Source organism: Selaginella moellendorffii, unplaced genomic scaffold, assembly GCF_000143415.4.
Source record: "Selaginella moellendorffii unplaced genomic scaffold, v1.0 SELMOscaffold_1, whole genome shotgun sequence".
Lineage (NCBI taxonomy): Eukaryota > Viridiplantae > Streptophyta > Lycopodiopsida > Selaginellales > Selaginellaceae > Selaginella > Selaginella moellendorffii.
In genome coordinates, this window is record NW_003314262.1 from 4,051,097 (window position 1) to 4,068,342 (window position 17,246).

At 48.7% G+C, this 17,246-nt stretch overlaps 7 protein-coding genes across 12 annotated transcripts; 5 read left to right on the top strand and 2 right to left on the bottom strand.

Annotated features, from left to right (window-relative positions):
• Positions 1-531: 531 nt before the first annotated feature.
• LOC9630700 lies at positions 532-1,736 on the bottom strand. The gene is made up of 3 exons (XM_002962081.2): positions 1,465-1,736; positions 840-1,412; positions 532-787 (listed from the first exon to the last, which is right to left on the bottom strand). Exons 1-3 carry the CDS (start codon positions 1,721-1,723, stop codon positions 654-656), a joined length of 966 nt encoding a protein of 321 aa, XP_002962127.2. The 5' UTR covers positions 1,724-1,736; the 3' UTR covers positions 532-653.
• A 94-nt stretch (positions 1,737-1,830) lies between these two features.
• On the top strand, positions 1,831-5,877 carry LOC9630701 (uncharacterized protein At4g10930). Of its 3 annotated transcripts, XM_024679093.1 has the most exons (14): positions 1,831-1,910; positions 1,969-2,051; positions 2,114-2,207; positions 2,284-2,333; positions 2,392-2,431; positions 2,485-2,585; positions 2,645-2,710; positions 2,754-3,428; positions 3,478-4,171; positions 4,225-4,299; positions 4,351-4,831; positions 4,881-5,084; positions 5,135-5,556; positions 5,625-5,877. In XM_024679093.1, the coding sequence occupies exons 1-14, from the start codon at positions 1,839-1,841 to the stop codon at positions 5,847-5,849; spliced, it is 3,282 nt and encodes a 1,093-aa protein (XP_024534861.1). In that variant the 5' UTR covers positions 1,831-1,838; the 3' UTR covers positions 5,850-5,877. The 3 variants fall into 3 exon arrangements, with proteins under 3 accessions (XP_024534861.1, XP_024534873.1, XP_024534867.1); XM_024679105.1 differs by lacking the exon at positions 1,831-1,910 and having other exon boundaries at positions 2,029-2,051; positions 2,403-2,431; XM_024679099.1 differs by lacking the exon at positions 1,831-1,910 and having other exon boundaries at positions 2,030-2,051; positions 2,274-2,333; positions 2,403-2,431.
• Positions 5,878-5,903: 26 nt separating this feature from the next.
• Positions 5,904-9,636, top strand: LOC112347758. 3 transcript variants are annotated; one of them, XM_024679114.1, is made up of 7 exons: positions 5,904-5,990; positions 6,052-6,238; positions 6,304-6,419; positions 6,498-6,552; positions 6,614-7,087; positions 7,148-8,655; positions 8,709-9,636. In XM_024679114.1, exons 6-7 carry the CDS (start codon positions 7,213-7,215, stop codon positions 9,486-9,488), a joined length of 2,223 nt encoding a protein of 740 aa, XP_024534882.1. In that variant the 5' UTR covers positions 5,904-5,990; positions 6,052-6,238; positions 6,304-6,419; positions 6,498-6,552; positions 6,614-7,087; positions 7,148-7,212; the 3' UTR covers positions 9,489-9,636. The 3 variants fall into 3 exon arrangements, with proteins under 3 accessions (XP_024534882.1, XP_024534887.1, XP_024534893.1); XM_024679119.1 differs by having other exon boundaries at positions 5,915-5,990; positions 6,049-6,238; XM_024679125.1 differs by lacking the exons at positions 5,904-5,990; positions 6,052-6,238; positions 6,304-6,419; positions 6,498-6,552; positions 6,614-7,087 and having other exon boundaries at positions 7,102-8,655.
• A 127-nt stretch (positions 9,637-9,763) lies between these two features.
• Positions 9,764-11,827, top strand: LOC9657924 (ubiquitin receptor RAD23d). Of its 2 annotated transcripts, XM_024679169.1 has the most exons (10): positions 9,766-9,954; positions 10,062-10,223; positions 10,288-10,496; positions 10,559-10,745; positions 10,793-10,951; positions 11,005-11,076; positions 11,127-11,174; positions 11,222-11,337; positions 11,398-11,476; positions 11,549-11,827. In XM_024679169.1, exons 1-10 carry the CDS (start codon positions 9,889-9,891, stop codon positions 11,663-11,665), a joined length of 1,215 nt encoding a protein of 404 aa, XP_024534937.1. In that variant the 5' UTR covers positions 9,766-9,888; the 3' UTR covers positions 11,666-11,827. The 2 variants fall into 2 exon arrangements, with proteins under 2 accessions (XP_024534932.1, XP_024534937.1); XM_024679164.1 differs by having other exon boundaries at positions 9,764-9,954; positions 11,222-11,476.
• Positions 11,828-11,938: 111 nt separating this feature from the next.
• LOC9658205 (nitrogen regulatory protein P-II homolog) lies at positions 11,939-13,130 on the bottom strand. Its single transcript, XM_002962082.2, has 7 exons — positions 12,886-13,130; positions 12,759-12,804; positions 12,675-12,702; positions 12,528-12,615; positions 12,388-12,455; positions 12,263-12,332; positions 11,939-12,204 (listed from the first exon to the last, which is right to left on the bottom strand). The coding sequence occupies exons 1-7, from the start codon at positions 13,067-13,069 to the stop codon at positions 12,101-12,103; spliced, it is 588 nt and encodes a 195-aa protein (XP_002962128.2). The 5' UTR covers positions 13,070-13,130; the 3' UTR covers positions 11,939-12,100.
• A 15-nt stretch (positions 13,131-13,145) lies between these two features.
• LOC9630702 (cactin) lies at positions 13,146-14,504 on the top strand. Its single transcript, XM_002961573.2, has 5 exons — positions 13,146-13,319; positions 13,385-13,443; positions 13,506-13,701; positions 13,764-14,180; positions 14,245-14,504. The coding sequence occupies exons 1-5, from the start codon at positions 13,197-13,199 to the stop codon at positions 14,401-14,403; spliced, it is 954 nt and encodes a 317-aa protein (XP_002961619.1). The 5' UTR covers positions 13,146-13,196; the 3' UTR covers positions 14,404-14,504.
• A 786-nt stretch (positions 14,505-15,290) lies between these two features.
• Positions 15,291-17,217, top strand: LOC9658206 (cactin). Its single transcript, XM_002961574.2, has 7 exons — positions 15,291-15,401; positions 15,461-15,552; positions 15,611-15,713; positions 15,783-15,917; positions 15,983-16,459; positions 16,525-17,016; positions 17,081-17,217. Exons 1-7 carry the CDS (start codon positions 15,291-15,293, stop codon positions 17,198-17,200), a joined length of 1,530 nt encoding a protein of 509 aa, XP_002961620.1. The 3' UTR covers positions 17,201-17,217.
• Positions 17,218-17,246: the final 29 nt, after the last annotated feature.

The window sequence follows — 17,246 nt, forward strand, 5'->3', positions numbered from 1 at the left end:
TAAAGTCAAAGGAGGAGGAGGCTATTACTCTATCATGAAGTCAAAATAAACCCTAAACAAAAATGAAAAACACATAAAAAAGAAATGGAAAAAGTTATAAAAATAAGAGAGACTTAGATAATGCAAAAATTAAATATAAACTAAAAGTACAAATCTAAGCATTCCTTAAGCACAATTATTATTACATCTACACCAATGTGAGTGCATTGAATTTAGAAATATGTATATTCAATTAGGCCAAAAACTCTAGTTTATATATAGGAGCAAATGGTCCAAAATGAAGTTAATATAATAACTACCAAAAGAAGCTTTTGAAATAGATTGGTCATGTTTTGAGTGGTGAGGAACCTTAAAGAAGTGTAGCATAGTCTACCTTTTTTATTTTTAGTGCTGGATTATAGAAAATTTCCTAATACTTATATATTGTATTTTATATTTTTATCTCTCTCTCTCTCTCTCTCTCTCTCTCTCTCTCTCTCTCTCTCTATCTCTATATATATATATATATATATTGGTATTATTAGTCTAGTATATATAAATATCTTTTAGAATTTGAAGAAGGTACATTTTTTCAAGCATTATTTATCTTGAAAAAAAAAATTCGAGAGTCAGGATGGCTAGACCAAGGCGAAACATGTTGCCTGATTAAAAACTCATTGGACATCGACAAAGCCGTGCACAGCAGGAGCAATACACAGGAGATGGACGAGCAGCACAAATCCACTATGGCATGCTTCGTACGTGAACATCCACTTATCCACATACGAAGGTAGTAGCTTCTCATCCTCTGCAATCAATTGAAATAAATCAAGTAAAGCTTGCCCGGACTAGTGGCTTACCTCTCGGTTTATGAAACGCGTAGACATGCACGAAGTTGTGACCAGCCACGACACCAAAGGCCAGTTGCCTGCGGGGCTGGGACGAGAACATCTCCCTCACACCAAGAATCATCCTTCCCACTGCCCAGCCATAGTGAATCTCCTCGCTCGAAACTTGCAGCATCCACACCACCTTGGACCAATCCAGGGTGTCGTCACTAACGTCGACGAGAGAAGAACCTTGCACGAAGTAGAAGCTCCCAGTGAAGCAGTTGCTGGAGATCATATGGTACACGACGGGTGCTTCCCGGATGATTGTGTCGAGCAGGGCGCGGAACCCATACATGACTGCCACTTCCTCCTGCTTGAACAGATCGGTGACGAGCGCTTCCTCTTCTGGATCCTCAAAGCCTCCCAACGCCAAGTGCCACCAAGAATCCCAGCTCGCCATCGCAGCCTGCAGCTTTAGCTGCAGCTCAGTGCTAACACCCCGAGAGGTGGAAAACAGTCCGTCCTCCTCAAATTTTGCATCCTCGATGTTCAAGTCCAAGGCTGCACAATCCAGCGCTGCCTCGCGCACCTCCTTTGGCATACCTGTGCCAGGAAGATCATATCATCACAAGGAAGATCATAATAGAACGCTTACTTGGATCGACTACACCCTTGCCCACAAGGCCCTTGGCAATCCATTGTGGCACACCCCAATCAACAAGACGCCCAGTGTAGACCCTTTGATCTCTAAAGTCCGCTGCTTTGCAAATGCCCTTGCTCACCAGCAAATCCGCCACCCTCTCCTTGTCCGAGCTAGGTAGCGATGGAAACACTCTTTCTAAAAGTTGGCGCACCGGTGTGACCTTTGGAATGCGTTTGCGCTGGAGAGCCTCCCACATCTCCCTCGTCGCCATAAGCCAGCTTAGCCAAAAGCTAACCTAGGATTGAACCCAAGACCTCTCCACAGAGTTATATCGTTTGTACGGCCATTTCTCCGTACCCCACAGTCTTTGTGCAAGGTTTTGCGGGATGGAGGCGCTCCAAGGCGCAGCGATCGGGAATGCGTCGCCTCTCGGCGATCCTCCACTCTCCGAAATCCAGGTACTGGATCGCCTTAGGTTTCTCTTTGCCCTGTGCTCAGCTTGGATCCGACCGCTAGAAAATGGAGAGCGAGAGGAGATTGTGCGGCATTTGCGACGCCATTGTCGTGGAAAGGGGTTTGCTCGACTGCTGCGACCATATGTGAGTGCCGGTTTCTAAGCTTGCGACTTTAACTCTTCTGCTTCTTCGTCTTCTTCTTCCAGGTTTTGTTTCTCGTGTATCGAGGACTGGGCTACCGTGACGAATCTATGTCCAATGTGCAAGGCACAGTTCAAGTTCTTGACGTTCTTGGCGACTGTAAGTCTTGTTTTTTTTTCTTCTTGCTTTTCTCGCCGCAGCTATCTAACTAGAGCTCATGCTTAGAAATGTCAAGAATGACGAAGCGATTCAAGGAAGGAATGAGAATTCTTTCGTTGAAACAAGGTACTGGATCGATCGACCTCGCATACTGTGTGTGCTGCTCCTGATCATCGTGCTGTAGGGTGGCCGAAGAAGCCTTCTCTTATTTTATTGATGAGGAGGTACCTTGTTCTTGGGTTTGGAGTGTTAAGATTGACACGGCTGATTCTTCCAGGCTATCGCGTGCCTTGATGGCGATGACTGCAAGCTCCGCATGCAAGCACTTCAAACAGCGTTCGTGGATACATCCGTGGCTTGTGATAAATGCGATCGCTGGTATGAAAGTCTCTGTTACTACCTAGCTGCTTTAATAATCTCGCTCGTGAAATCTTCAGGTACCATGCTTGCTGTGTTGGCTTTGATCCTGGGAAACCAAACGAGCGAACCTGGCTCTGTCCAAGGTACAATATCTGGGTTTGGACTGGTTGCTGATTGCGTCGCCAGGTGTGCTCTCCCTAACGAAGCCGTGGCTGACGAGCAAAAGGAAACTGTTACGGAGAAAAGTGCTAAACATGAAGAGGTTGCTGCGTCGATGAGCTTCGCTTTCATGGAAACAGGAGAGTCTGCTATTGTGATATCCATGGTTGGCGGGAAGGAAGGCAATGCGCAAGCGGAGCCTAGTAGTTTACCACCTTCGTCATCGCTTCCAGAGCCCCAGGAACACACAAGCCTTGACAAGCTTCTTGAAGATTTGGGCAAGCAAAATGCATCTGTTCATAACGACGAAGAGGGGCAAGAGCTTGAGGAGTTCGAAGAGGAACAAGAGTTTAAGCACGACGAGAAAGATGTAGAAGAGGAGTTTGGAAACTTCGGAGAGGAACAGCAGCTGGAAGATTTCGGTTTTGAAGATGCTGAGGAAGAACAAGAGCTGGAATTTGTGGAAGAGCAACAACAGGGACAGGAGGTAGAAGATTCTGAACAGAGAGACGAAGAACCTTGTCAAGATTTTCAGGTGGAGCCTCAGGTTTCGATTGACAGAGAAGACGTCGGACAGGAGTTGGCTGGGCCAGCCACGGACTTTGTTCCATCCGAGACTCTTCAAAACGTGACATCAGAAGCCGACGTCGAGATGAAAATCGAAGAACTCGTCAGTGATGATGACTCCGACGTTAAACTCAGGTAAGAACTATTTTTTCATTCACAAACTTTGACACTGAAGGACGTACAGGCATCAGGTTGTCAAAGGTCGCGCTGTAGCGGAGGATTCTTCAGAAAAGCAAAACCAGACAGATGGGAAAGGCGTGAGAACCAGAATTATAATGAGGAGGGATGTAGACGACCAATCTCTTGCTGAAAAAATTCGCCGGCAAGTTGTAGAAGCGGCTGGTGGCGATGGAGCACAAGTATCCAACGAAAATCTATTGGCTGCTTACAAGGCAGCAATCGTCAAACGGGATGGACCAAAGCAGAAAAAGGCGGTCGACACTGCCAGGAAAAACTTGAAGAGAAAGCTATATGGTGGTATACGTGGTCGCCAGGTTTATGATAGGGACTGGGACGTCGCATTTTGGAGGGACAAGGTCCTGGGTGACAAACGAAGAAAACCGGAACAAGAAGAGGCAGAGAATACCGAGTCTACTCCTCAGCAAGCTGATTCGATACTTGACAGGCTCTGCTTTGCCGACTGCTCATTGCTTCCTAAGAAGGAGGGCTTCCGGCCTCCGCCAGTGACCGAAGACAAGCCAAGGCCGAAGCCGACCTTACACCAAGCTTCCAAAACGTTGGAAGTGAAAACTGAGGTGCCGGTCGATGGAAATGCTGAGAAGGACAAGAAACAATGGGCGCTTGAGCTTTTGGCGAGGAAGAACAAGCAGCAAGTCCGGTCCACTCATGATACATTGAAGGGGAACTTCGTGCATCTGGTAAAAAAATCTAAATGAGACTCTGAGATGTTCTAACGTGTGTTCTCTGGCAGCCAAAACTTCCTATCGATATGAGACCATCTATAGAGCCTAATCCTCGAAGTAAAATTCCGAGTGCTGTTAGACAGGTGAGGTCCCCTACTCTTCTTTTCTCTAAAACATTTTCCCGTTATTTTCAGATTCAGCTGAACCGGTTAACGGACCACTACTTGAAGAAGGTCAAGATTGGAAGAAATCAAGCTTCCGAGGATGCAGTGAACGCTGCGCTTTCAAAGGAAGCTGAGATCTTTTTAAGATCGAACAGTAAAGGCGTCTATGTCAATCTCTGTGCAAGGGCTTTGGCTCAAGGAGACGCTCCACCAGCTAAGGCCAACGTCGAGACGAACAAGGATGTTGTTGCTGAAGCCTTGGTGGCGGCCGGTTTGGTTTCAGATTCTCCTCCCGGAAGTCCTCTCCCTCAAGAAGAAGCGGCTGCTCAACCGGGTGCTCAACCGGCTGCTGATGTTATTGAAGCTCCAGAGGCACAAGAACCATCTCGGGGTACCGAGGTTTTAACGAATCCAGGGTCGGGGAAGCAGGGAATAACTGCGTTACTCGAGCATCTCAGGAAAGAAGAGGAACCAGAATTACCGGGACTGGAACCAGTTTGTACTCCTTCAGGTAAACTCTTGGCTCGAAGTTGTGCAATTTGCTCAAGCATGATTCGCAGAATCCAAACAAGAAAAAGCGGATGTCAAAAGCGAAAGCTTACACGTTCCGGAAGGTGGCTCAAATGCAGCTGACGCTCCGGAAAGTGACTCAAATGCAACGGATGCTACTGTGTCTGCGAAACAGGAAGATACTACAGCTCTGACAAACGAAGAAACAGTAAAAGAAAAGGAGGAGGAGAAACAGAACCCGTGCAAAGTTGCAGGTAATCGTGTTGAATCGTATGCTTTCTTTAATACCTCGTCAACATTGCAGATAGCGAAAAAGATATTGAGAAGAGTCCTGTTGATCACAAGGAAGGTGTCAAGAACCAAGAAAATGCGAAAGTCGAGGCCATAAAACCCGAGCAAGACGCTACAGCCACCAAAGCTCACGCGGACAAGCGCGCGGACAGAAGCTCGAGAAAACACCCGAGGGATCCCGCCAGGCCGGACAGGCATGCGGCGAGGAAGAAGGAGAAAGTCGGCCCCGAGGACCCGATGAGCGACGAAAAATTCTCGGAGCTGGACAGCCGCATCGACCGAGTCAGGAGCAGCATCGCGCAGCAGTTCGGCGAGAACAGCGACATTGCCCAACAGATACGAGAGAGCTCCGGGAGCCAAGCTCCAAAGCCGCGTAAGCCAGCGCCGGATCATCCTCGAAAGCACCAGAGATCGTCTCCATCCGTGCAAGAACAGGTTTTTTCGTGCATTTTTCTTTGGTTTTTCGTGCTTGTGTTTTGATCGTTTGTTGGCGTGATCATCAGGTGGAAATGTATGTCAAGGAACACATAAGACCACTGTACAAGAGTGGTGTGATCATGGCCGAGCAATACCAGTGGACTGTGAGCAAGACTACTGCCAAAGTTATGCAGCATCACAAGGACGCTCCCTCGGCGGAATTTCTCATAAGCGAAGGCGGAAGAGTGAAAAAATTGGCCGAGCAATACTTGCAAAGGTTTGCGCAAGAGAAGAAGGAATCAAAGAAATAATAAAAAGTATCATCTTTTTGGCCACGTTGAAGATACTTTCCTCGTGACAATATACACGTGGCAGGATCGACTTGCATAGGTTAGGGTTTATCTTTGTTTGGAGGGGAAGAATCGATCGATCGATAGCGGAGACTTGCGAAGGTAATTTCTTGCATCGCGCTTCGCGATTTGTGAGTGATCGGTGCTCTCCCTCTCGCAGCAGCATGGCGGCGTCTTTGATTGCATGTGTTCCAGCGACGATCCCACGGCAATGTAGCGGATTTGGCAGCAGCTCCTCCTCCCTGGCGGCGGCGCCGCGCATTTGCAGCGTGAGATGTCGCGCTTCCTCGGAGAATGGATCCCACTTCGCCCAATTTCTCAACCTAGATGCTTTCGACAACGCTCTCCAGGTAAGATTTTGGGCTTTGCTTTGCTTTGCTGGGATGTTCTTAGCTGTTCTTCTGTGGTTTCCAAGGTTTTCCGCGATGAATCGAAGGGAATAGTTTGCTACCGGACCCCGACTGGAGAGATCACTTGCGAAGGCATCGACGAGGGTCCTCACTTCGAGCCTGCTGCCGAGAATCAAAAGGGGTAAGAAAGGATCCTTTTTCTTTTCTTCCTTTCGTGTTCTTGGGATAGTTTTCATGGTTTTTCTCTTTGTTTCCGCAGACTTTTCCTTTCGCAGCTACTGTTTGTCAAAGGCGCTGAAGAACCACTCGTGAATGTACGATTTTTCTTGATTTTATGTTGCTGTGATGAATCGAATCTAACACTTTGGATGATAGGGAGCTGGAATTTAAGTAAAGGACTATAGCGATGATATTGTTTCGTTAAAGTATGACTAAAGGATCACACCGCGTGTATGTTTCAAACCAAAGCCTAAATGTGACGGGGAACCATGTAAATTCTCATACTCTATCAATCTTTGTCGATATCAGTCGATTATTAAATTACTGGAAAGATCCAACGGCCTGGATCGCGACTCGTTTGTGCGGTCCAGATCGTTTAGTATTTTAGCCGGCTTGGCCACGTGAAGGCAGTCAGTTAGTTACTAGCGCCATCGCTCAAGAACCCTACCGCGCCCTCTCAGCGAAGCTGATGAAGTCATGCCGCCGTGAGGGCGCCAAAGGAGCAATCGATCGGCATCGATCCATTGCGGTAATCAGCATTTGGCATCGCAATGCCGGATCCAAGGAAGCTGCCTTGATGATCTTCCCCTAGGGTTCTACGCATCGCGGGGGATGAGAATGACGATCTCGGTAAGCAAAATGTGGATTTCTTTTGTTCTTCGTCGATTCTCATCGAAGCCTTCGCTCCAGAGCGAAGAGATGAGGTGTGGAGCGTGAGATTTCGACTTGGCATTGGGACAAATTCTTCATAGATCATGGGAAGGTATCAGAGTCCGCTAGTGAAACACGATCTTTCCCGGCTGGAGGACCCCGAGAGCCGGCACATCGCTCTCACGTCGCTCAAGAACTGCGTCAAGCAACTGGAAGCCGAGTGCCTCCCATTCTTCCTCGACCAGATCAGCGAAGCTCATCACGATATCTCTCGCCCCTACGTTATCTCCCTCTACGAGGACATAGCACGGACACACCAAACGCTGCTGGTACCTTACATTCCTCGAATCATGGAGGCACTGATCACTGCTCTCTCTGAAAGTGGCAGCTCGCTCCACGTCCACCGCGCGTGTGCCAAGGTGGTGGCCGCGCTCGCAAAGTTTTGCATCGATCTGGAGAGGTTGACGCATCAGGCCAAGGAGGTTCTACGCTTGCTCTGCGAGCCACTGCTGTGCGTGCTCGTCGGGAAGTTCGAGCCAGTCTCCGCCGGTGCCGCGGTGAGCCTCCAAGCTCTGGTGGAGTCCGAGAACTGGATCCACGCTCCAAAAGAGCTTGTCAACGAGGTGTGCTTCAGGGTGACGGCAGCTATGTCCGGGAAGTCGGCTCCGACGGTGGCTCACTTGCATCTGGCCTGCGCGGTTGCGAAGGTGAACAGGGAAGTTTTCGAGAGCTATGGACTGGAGCTCATGAATGCGGCAAAGTACATACTCCAAACAGCTGGTTCTTGGACTTTGAGAGTGGCCGCCGCAGAGCTCTTGAATCTGGTGCTGAGCATGGTGGACGGGATAGTTTTGTCGACAGAGATAGCATCTGTGATCGACGTTCTAGAGAGGTACCGGCTGGACAGGATGCCAAAGGTGAGGTCTGCGGTGGCCGAAGCGTTAAGGACGGCTAAGTCATGCTACTACAACGGCGGACGAGCGACGACGAAAATGATATTCTCTGTTGGAGTTGAGACAAAAAGGCGGCAAGAACTTCACGACGCGGGGATTCGATCGATACTGCTCCCTTCTTTTCACAACGAGTTTGGGAAGCGGGATGCTGGATTGAGAAGGGCTGTGGCTCCAAAGTTTGATCGCGGGGGTGGCGGCGGTGAGGAGGTTGGAGGATACGACTTTGTGATCGTGGAAGACTACGGGGAACCGTGCCAGCAGTATGGAAGACGCAGCGGGAAGGGAGCTGGAAGACGTTTTGGAAACAGAGCTGGGAAAGTTAAGAGCGAGCCCCGGGTGAGACACACAGTTTCAGCAGAACCAGGAGGATATGTTATACAGGAATGGATCAAGGTCGATGATCATGAACGGTTCCCTCATCCTCATTGTGGAGTGCTGGCTGGCATTGAAGAAGGGGAGGAGTACGAGGAGGAGCCGACTTACGTGAGAGAATCCATGTACAACAAGCAGTTCTATTCGCCGTCGAGCGAGAGGCATGTCGTGATCTTTGACGAAGATCAAGTGGTTACGGACACATGCAAGCGTCTGATCGAGGTTTGTGCGTTTTCTTTTGTTTTTGTTTCTTCTCAATCGCGTTTGCTTTCCAGAATTCTGAGGCACCGTCAACTTTCACTGGTCTCTCAGCTCCAGAACCCGTGCCGTCCACTTCGGAGCCAGGCAGTATTGAGCATCCAAGTAGCAGTAACTTGATCCAAGATCCTGAGCAGGAAGAATGGAGCGTGCGAGACAATCCTATCGCCGCGAAATCCGACGAAGGTAGAAGTCCCTACGAGAGATCTATCACACCTCCAGCGAGGCTGGACGCTGCTCGTTCTCCAAAGGCACAGGAAGTTATCATAAGCAATGCTGTGGTAGAAGAAATTTTCGAGCCAACACCTTTGCGTTGCGATGAAGAACAAATCCTCCAGCAAGAAGTAGCAGCGTTGGCTGGCATCAGTGACACGCGCAACAAGGAAAACAGGGACTCATCTGAACTAAACGACTGCAGCTTGAATTCTCCGGAACAGACAGAGCTCAAAGGCGAGAACGTCACCGAAGAAATGGTGGACACATTCCGGCGGTCATGGGAAGTTCTCGAGACGAATGACAAGCATGAAGTTAGCATGGGGGTTGTGGAGGACGACCAGGTGGTGACGAAAGTTTACTCTAGCAGGAAGCAGCAGCTGGTGAATGCTCTCACCGCATCGTTCACAGGCCGACTTTGGCAAGAACACCACCAAAGAGAAGGCTGGCACAAAAAGCTCCAGAGTGGAGTGGAGAGATTGCTCGGGGGGTCCGTCTGTGCGGCACTGGCGATCCCAGCAGCTATGGCTTTGATCAAGTGCTTGGAACCAAACTTTGGAGGCCGAGAGATGGTGCCAACGTGAAACTCGACCAAGATCAAGAGTTCGCTACGATCGAGCTAGAATCGGTCGGACTAAACGATCGAGAAGAGAAGCGATTTAAGTTTCGCTGTGGCGAAACGCTGGTGCCACTTGATCGAGACGAGGAGGTAATTTACTTTTTTTTTTCTCTTCCACCGCCATCGCCATCGCCATCGCAATCCTGTGTAAGCTCGCGCAACTAAAAAACCCCGCCCAGTGTGTGGAATATGCCCTGGCCGCCACGTGGCGTCCTATTATATTCCCCTTGTAAATTAAAAGCAATCACTTGGGACGCAAAAAAGCGGAAGGAGGAGGGTAGTGATCTTTTTGTGGTGATACAGATCTCCTTTGTTAGGGCATAGATCGCCGAGGCTTTAGGGTTTGAGCGGCAAGGGCGAGGGAGATGAAGATTTCCGTCAAGACGCTCAAGGGCAACCACTTCGATCTCGATGTGCAGCCGGCGGACACGGTAAGCGCGCTCACGAATTCGCTGCTCTGCCCGGCGCTTTCTCGCTTTTCGCCCCCTCGCGCAGCTGGGGTTCTTGGATTGCTCGAAACTTAGGGTTTTTGGCACAGGTGATTGCCGTGAAGAAACAGATTGAGGACCTCCAAGGCAAAGAGAGCTTCCCGTGCGCGCAACAGCTCCTGATTCACCAGGGCAAGGTTCTCAAGGATGAGACCACCATGGACGAGAACAAAGTCTCGGAGAACGGTTTCCTGGTAGTTATGCTCACCAAGGTATGTGCTGCGTGGTTTGTTGCTGTGATGGAGCTGTATCTAAGGTTTTGTTTGGTTTCCTCAGAGTAAAACCGCTGCCCCTACGTCGTCTGGTGCCACTCCAAGTAGCACACCGCAAGCTGCTCCAGCGACCGTGACGACCACGCCATCTCCGGCACCCCCGGCTCCAGCTCCGAGTCCCGCAGCTCCGGCATCGCCCGCTGCTCCAGCTCCAGTTCCAGCTCCAGCTCCAGCTCCAGCACCAGCTCCAGCTCCGGCTCCGGCTGTTACGCAGTAAGTAAATTGTATTTGCTTCATCTCTTCTGGTGCTCATTGTCACTGGTTTTTCTTCGCAGGCCTCCAGCAGCAACTAGCGATGTCTATGGACAGGCTGCCTCGAATCTCGTTGCCGGCACTGGGCTCGAGCAAACTATCCAACAGCTGGTAGACATGGGTGGTGGAAGCTGGGACAGGGATAGCTGCGCCCGCGCTCTTCGTGCTGCTTACAACAATCCCGAGAGAGCTGTGGAGTACTTGTACTCGGTAAGCTGCCTGGGATTTGAGTAGCTTACTTTGTTCTCTCGCTATAGGGGATTCCAGACGTGGCTGATGCTCCTCCCGTTGCACGGGCCCCTCCTGCTGCTCCTGCGGCTGCCACTGCTCCCCCGTCGGCAGCACCGACCGGTGGAGTGCCTGCTCCTGCGGCGACTGGTGGTCCTAACGCAGTTCCGTTGGATCTCTTTCCACAAGTACGTACTCGTTTGGTACTTTTGACATTTTCTTATTGTTTCCAACACCCTAGGGGATGCCTGGGCTAGCTCCGGCGGGTGGAGGCGGAAATGGGGCACTGGATTTTCTACGGAACAATGCACAGGTGAAGACGATGAGTTTTTTGGACTCTTATGAAGTTCCCTTTGTGTGCAGTTCCAAGCTTTGAGAACCATGGTGCAACAAAATCCCCAGCTGTTGCAGGTAAATTCTCGTGCCTCCCATGCCCGCTCTAACGGTGAGCTGTGCAGCCCATGCTCCAAGAACTGGGCAGACAAAACCCCCAGCTACTGCGCCTCATCAATGAAAACCACGTTGAGTTTCTTCGCCTGATAAGCGAAGCTGGGGGAGAGAACCCCGAAGCTGGGTACGTTTATCTTTTCGCCATGGATTGCTTTGCTTCAACTTTCTGGTGTGATGAATCCAGTGATTTGCTTGGACAACTAGCGGGAGCCATGCCGCAGTCGATCAGCGTCACGCCGGAAGAGAGAGAAGCGATTGAAAGGGTACGGAAGAAAACTCTTCGTGACTTTGGCGATGTAATGACTGTGGGTTTTGCTCGTTCTTCTTCCGTGCAGTTAGAAGCGATGGGCTTTGATCGGGCGTCTGTAATTGAAGCGTTCTTGGCTTGCGACAAAAACGAGCAATTGGCCGCCAACTATCTACTGGAGCATTCAGGGGACTATGAGGATTAGAAGTGAAACAAATTCTTTGCTGTGCATGAACGAAGGACGGTTTATTGAAAAAGGAATGTGCGTTTTTATGGAGAGAGAAGCATAACTAAGTTGGGTTTTTCTTTTTCTTTTGCTGCATCTAATATGTTAATACTGCAAAGCGATAATCTTTGATCTCGACAATTTTTAGCATTCTTTTTAGCATGGATTATCTTAGATCTTAAACTTCTAGCCTGGAAGTTTATCTTAGACCTCGAGCAAAATTTTTCTAGCATGATCCCGAGACAAGTTCTCTAAACATTTCTAGCGTGGATTATCGAGCAAAGGTTTTCTAGCATGGGTTATCTTCCTGAGACAGTTCTCCAAACATGTCTAGCGTGGATTATCAAAATCCAAAAGTTTCTAGCATGCATTATCTTAGATCTCGAGCAAAGTTCTTTCTAGCATGGAAGAGCCTTAGGTGGTGGAAGAAAGGATGTCTGCGCGACCTCCCACCATTCTCTCGGCTTGGAGTCCGCGCTCGCCGGTTCTAACACGGATCACATCCGCGACTGGGATCACTGCAAGCACACGCGGTTCTTGTTGGATTCCAAGTCCAGAGATTCTCGTCTTGCTTACCAAAAATCTTGCCGTCCCCGATCTCTCCAGTTCTCGCTTCTTCCAGAACCGTGTCGATCACAAGCTCCACCTGGATTTCCATGCAGAGATGAAACAAAAGTTTGTAAAGCAGCGAAGAAACCGACCTGATCCGCAGACACCACAACCTCCATTTTGATCTTTGTCACGAACTTGTCTTCCGAGAACTCGGAGCCTGTCAAGCCTCTCACGAGTTACAATCCTGGAAGCTTTTGTTCTTCAGAGGGAGAAAGGAAAGAAAACACACCGGCATGTCGTTCGAGAGCTCCACCTTGAGCGCCTAAACCACGAACATCGCTCACAGTTACTCCCCGAATTCCAGCTCTCAGCAATGCCTGATTGAAAGATCACAAAGCTTGAATCAAAAAAACCTTGCATCCCTGAGAGTTCTTACCCCTGATACTTGGGATAGTCTCCACGGTCTAGAAAAAAAAAGAGACAAGCAAAGAAATTCAAACCAAACACACAAATGCCATACCTTACAATAGCCTCTACCTTGTAAAAGTCGGCTCTAGGGCGATACTCTGCGAGAGAGAGGAAGAGAAAAGATTTCGAGCTCTAGACTGATCCAGAGCAGCAAATCGAAGAAGAATCTCCAGTCTTACCAGGTGTGCCATCGCTACTCATGGCTCGAACACCTACATTTGATCGTCGGATCCACAGCTCAGCCCCAGACGAAGAGGATCGCAACGCCAAGCGCGATCGCGGCGATGCTAAACGGGAGTGACATAGCTGCTGGCGATGCAAGGGATGGATCGAGGGGGCGCAGGCAACAGCGGCCACTTCCATTCCTCGTCAAGGGCGAAAAGGCTTCGAACCAGGGACCTTTTGGTAATCTCTTAGAATATTCTACTTACAGCTAGGGCAGCCTATAAAGGGAGACCTCTTAGCGAAGGTTTAGGGTTTATCGATTGGTATGGGGCGACGCTACATCACCGAGGGGGCGAGGAGAGCGAGCTCGCACTGCGATAGTGGCGAGCGACGAATAAAGAAAAGGAGCAGGGAATCAAGCGTGGATGAGAAGAAAGCCCTAAGAAAGGTACCAGAGATCACTGCTCTTTGTTTTAGTTCTTTTCCTTCCAGGTAATCAATCTGTGCTTTCAGGTAGCTAAGAAGATGAAAGCAGTCTCGGGCTACAGCAATCCTTTCGACTTGACTGAATTGTGAGTAGTTTTTTCTGCGTTCTTGGCAAGGTTTCTAGGTAGAGCTAATCCTCGTTTTCCAGGTTTGTTTGGAGGAAGAAGATCAAACGCAACTTTGCGAAGAAAACACTGAAGCTGAAAGATATCCGCGTGGAAGCTGAGAGGCAGCGACAGGAGGAAGCCGAGATGGAAACCGAGAAATGGGAAGAACGAGCTATGGAGAAAGAAGAGGAAGAGGAAGAGAAAGCAAGGGAGCGAGAGAACGACCGGGAGGACGAGGTATGATATACATGGGTTTTTGAGTATCCTTTTGCAAACTCTAACGCGTGAACGCAATGCAGCGTCTCTACATGAAAGTCACGACGACTGATCTTCTATCCAGACTCGTCGGCCTGAGGATGGCCGAGCCTTCTCACATCTTCAAGGGCCTTGGCGTGAAAGCAATGGAGGAGCTACTTGTCAAATTTCGCTTGCATTTGGAGGCGAACAAGAAAAATACCGAGCTCTGGGAGGCTATGACGGTTGTCTGCGACTCAGAGCTAGCAGAAGCACGAAAGAGAGAGGCTGGAGCTCGCGGTGGAGAGGACCATTTGGTGCTTGACGATGCTGGACTCCATACTAGCAACGTGAACACTTCCCTCATAAACATGAGCTCTTGTCAACTCCAGGAAGAGAAAGAAAATATTGAAGAAAAACTAAGATCTGGATCAGCCAAGAACGTCGAGTTCTGGAAGAGAGTGCGCGTCTTCAAAGCCAAGGTAAGCAAAAACGTCTTGTGCTTTGTTTCACGATTTAAGTTCTGACATAGATGCAAACTTACAGGCACGGCTCCGAGAAATAGCCATGGATCTTCTAGCGCAGCAGCACCACGAGATTTCAAGCGAGGAGGTTATAGAGGAAGCGATGGCTCCTCGCTCTCCTGAGCCGATTCCTCGTCAAGCGGTTCGAGGAGTGTCCGGCGCCAGCAGAGGGAAAGTCTAGAGCATTCAATCGATTGAAACGGCTCAAGCAAGAGAATCAATTTTTCTATATGTAAAATGATCTTAGTCAAAACAAACGAAATCGGCCGTGAGATTGTACAAGTTTATGTAGAGATAAAAGTGCCTTGGCCACCGATGTTCGATTACATCCCTTTCTACAAAGATCTCTCTTCAAGCTTTGGTTGTGTGGGAAACGCCTCTTGTTCCTCTGGACGAAAAGCTGGATCATCAGGATCCTACTTGGGTAGAAGTCCAAGCATTTCTAAAGGGATGAGATATAGAAAACTCCGCCACGGCGTCCTCTTGCTCCTCATCAAGGCTGTCGTTCTCATCAGGGCAGGAATTCAACAGCCGGAAGTCCAAAACTTGGAATTTCTCAGCTCGTGGTGTTTGTCTGTCCTGATCATGAATGCCTGCCCAAAAAAAATGAGGAACAAACAAGTAAAATGCAAAGCTTGCTCAGATTCGTGCTAAGCTCTTGGATGCTGGGAAAGTGCATAAAAAACTCCATGATCCAGAAGGACTCTTGGCCATCATTCCTTGGAACACTTGGAAAAAACTTTAAACATTCCAACTGTGGCATCTCTTTAAAGAAAAACTATGAATATAACATGAATAAAAAAAGTTTGAGTATTTTGTTCAAAACTTTTATAAACTTAAAATAATTACCACATATCATTTTTGGGATGATAATTAGTATTTGAATAAGTTTCCACGTGGTACAATAGTTTAAACACAGCCACTTGTGCAAATTAGAGAATTCTCCTGAATATATTTAAATGTGCATTTAGACCAAATAAATTTTATTGATAGAAATATTTTACTTACAACCTTTTGGCAACCTCCTATAAAAATGAGGTCGCAAAGATTTAGGGTTTATCGATTGATATGGGAGGCTGCGTTGATCTTGACGAGCGACGTAGAAGGAAGAGAGGCAGGGTGAGTCAATACACCGAGGAGGAGATTCACGATTATCTTGTGAAGAAAGCCCAAAGAAAGGTACCTAGAGATCACTGTTTTTTGTTTTAGTTCTTCGTTACTAAATCCTGTGTTTTCAGGCAGCCAAGGTAGCTAAGAAGCTGAAACCACAGTTGGTCTCGGGCTATTCAGACGACAGCAATCCTTTCGGAGACTCCAACTTGACTGAGAAGTGAGTAGTTTCTTGTGCGGTTTTGGCGAGGTTTCTAGAGCTAATCCTCGGTTTCTAGGTTTGTGTGGAGGAAGAAGATCGAACGCGACATTGCAAATAAGGCACTGAACTTGAAAGATATCTCCGTGAAAGCTGAAAGGGTGCGCCAGGAGGAACAGATGGTAAGTTAGAATCTCTTCTTTAGATCGCTTGTTTGTTGCTCGGTTTTGCTCATGTTCTTGTGTTTCCAGAAGGAAATCGAGAAGGTTAAGAAGAAACGGGAAGAGAGAGCCATGGAGAAAGCAAAGAACGAGGAAGAGAAAGCCATGCTAGCAAGAGAGCGAGCAAGGGCAGAGTTCCAAGACTGGGAGAAAAAGGAAGAAGAGGTATGATATAAATGTTTTTTTGCGTATCCTTTTGCAAGTTCTAATTACGCGTGAATGCACTGCAGTTTCTTTTCCACCAACGGGAAGTCCGTGCCGAGATACGCATCAAGGAGGGCCGAGCCACGAAGATTGATCTTCTATCCAAGCTCGACGACTTGAGGATGGCCGAGCCTTACCTCATCTTCAAGGGCCTTAGCGTGAAAGAAATGGAGAAGCTACGTGAAGAACTTCGCTTGCATTTGGAGCTGGACAGGAAAAATACCGAGTTCTGGGAGGCCATGACGGTTGTCTGCGACTCAGAGCTAGCAGAAGGACGAAAGAGAGAAGCTGGAGCTTGCGGTGGAGAGGATAATTTGGTGCTCGACGATGCTGGACTCCATACCAGCATTGATCTAGACGTAAACACTCTCCTCCAAAACATGACCTCGCGTCGACTCCAGGAAGAGCAAGCAAAGATAGAAGAAAAGTTGAGATCTGGATCAGCCAAGAACGTCGAGTTCTGGGAGTCCGTCCTGAAGAGAGTGCACGTCTTCAAAGCCAAGGTAAGCAAAACGTCTTGTGCTCTGTTTCACGATTTAAGTTCTGACATATAGATGCAAACTTACAGGCACAGCTCCGAGAAATAGCCATGGATCTAGCGCAGCAGCACCACGAGATTTCAAGCGAGAAAGTTATAGAGGAAGCGATGGCTCCTCGCTCTCCTGAGCCGATTCCTCGTCAAGCGGTTCGAGGAGATGGGATTCCAGGGTTTGCGAGAGCAGAGCTGGGAAAAGTAGAAGACGCCGATGCTGAGTTTGGCTCCGGGGCGGAAGTCAGTGTGGAATCTGATCACGTAAACCTGTGGCGTGACAAGTACAGTCCACGAAAGCCCAAGTACTTGAACAGGGTCCATACGGGATACGAGTGGAACAAGTACAATCAAACGCACTACGATCACGATTCTCCGCCACCAAAAACTGTCCAGGGATACAAGTTCAACATCTTCTACCCCGATTTGATCGACTGGACGAAGGCACCAACGTTTGCGATCGAGAGAGACGGGATCAGTGGCGATACTGCCATCATCAGATTCACTGCGGGTGCTCCATACGAAGATATTGTAAGTGTTTGATGGTTTCTCTTCGTTGTGCTCGTTGTTTTCCATTCTAACTTGTGTGCTACAGGCGTTTCGCATCGTCAACAAGGAGTGGGAGCGCTCCCCCAAGAACGGATTCAAGTGTACATTTGAGCGAGGTATCCTCTGCGTTTACTTCAATTTCAAGCGATATCGCTACAGGAGATGATGGAAGGCTGATTTTGTAAAAAGTGTCCAGCGCTACCAAATTTGTG

Coding starts and splice junctions, on each gene's coding strand:
- LOC9630700 (XM_002962081.2), bottom strand. CDS start 1,723: ATGGCGACGAGGGAGATGTGGGAGGCTCTCCAGCGCAAACGCATTCCA. Junction 1,413..1,464: donor CAAGGGTGTAGTCGATCCAA/GTAAGCGTTCTA, acceptor TTCCTGGCACAG/GTATGCCAAAGGAGGTGCGC. Junction 788..839: donor CGCGTTTCATAAACCGAGAG/GTAAGCCACTAG, acceptor AATTGATTGCAG/AGGATGAGAAGCTACTACCT.
- LOC9630701 (XM_024679093.1), top strand. CDS start 1,839: ATGGAGGCGCTCCAAGGCGCAGCGATCGGGAATGCGTCGCCTCTCGGC. Junction 2,208..2,283: donor TCTTGACGTTCTTGGCGACT/GTAAGTCTTGTT, acceptor AGAAATGTCAAG/AATGACGAAGCGATTCAAGG. Junction 3,429..3,477: donor GACTCCGACGTTAAACTCAG/GTAAGAACTATT, acceptor AAGGACGTACAG/GCATCAGGTTGTCAAAGGTC.
- LOC112347758 (XM_024679114.1), top strand. CDS start 7,213: ATGGGAAGGTATCAGAGTCCGCTAGTGAAACACGATCTTTCCCGGCTG. Junction 8,656..8,708: donor CATGCAAGCGTCTGATCGAG/GTTTGTGCGTTT, acceptor TTTGCTTTCCAG/AATTCTGAGGCACCGTCAAC.
- LOC9657924 (XM_024679164.1), top strand. CDS start 9,889: ATGAAGATTTCCGTCAAGACGCTCAAGGGCAACCACTTCGATCTCGAT. Junction 11,077..11,126: donor TTCTACGGAACAATGCACAG/GTGAAGACGATG, acceptor CTTTGTGTGCAG/TTCCAAGCTTTGAGAACCAT. Junction 11,175..11,221: donor AAAATCCCCAGCTGTTGCAG/GTAAATTCTCGT, acceptor TGAGCTGTGCAG/CCCATGCTCCAAGAACTGGG.
- LOC9658205 (XM_002962082.2), bottom strand. CDS start 13,069: ATGGAAGTGGCCGCTGTTGCCTGCGCCCCCTCGATCCATCCCTTGCAT. Junction 12,616..12,674: donor GACTATCCCAAGTATCAGGG/GTAAGAACTCTC, acceptor TCTTTCAATCAG/GCATTGCTGAGAGCTGGAAT. Junction 12,205..12,262: donor CGGGGACGGCAAGATTTTTG/GTAAGCAAGACG, acceptor GTGTGCTTGCAG/TGATCCCAGTCGCGGATGTG.
- LOC9630702 (XM_002961573.2), top strand. CDS start 13,197: ATGGGGCGACGCTACATCACCGAGGGGGCGAGGAGAGCGAGCTCGCAC. Junction 13,702..13,763: donor AGAACGACCGGGAGGACGAG/GTATGATATACA, acceptor AACGCAATGCAG/CGTCTCTACATGAAAGTCAC. Junction 14,181..14,244: donor TGCGCGTCTTCAAAGCCAAG/GTAAGCAAAAAC, acceptor GCAAACTTACAG/GCACGGCTCCGAGAAATAGC.
- LOC9658206 (XM_002961574.2), top strand. CDS start 15,291: ATGGGAGGCTGCGTTGATCTTGACGAGCGACGTAGAAGGAAGAGAGGC. Junction 15,553..15,610: donor GACTCCAACTTGACTGAGAA/GTGAGTAGTTTC, acceptor CTCGGTTTCTAG/GTTTGTGTGGAGGAAGAAGA. Junction 15,918..15,982: donor GGGAGAAAAAGGAAGAAGAG/GTATGATATAAA, acceptor AATGCACTGCAG/TTTCTTTTCCACCAACGGGA.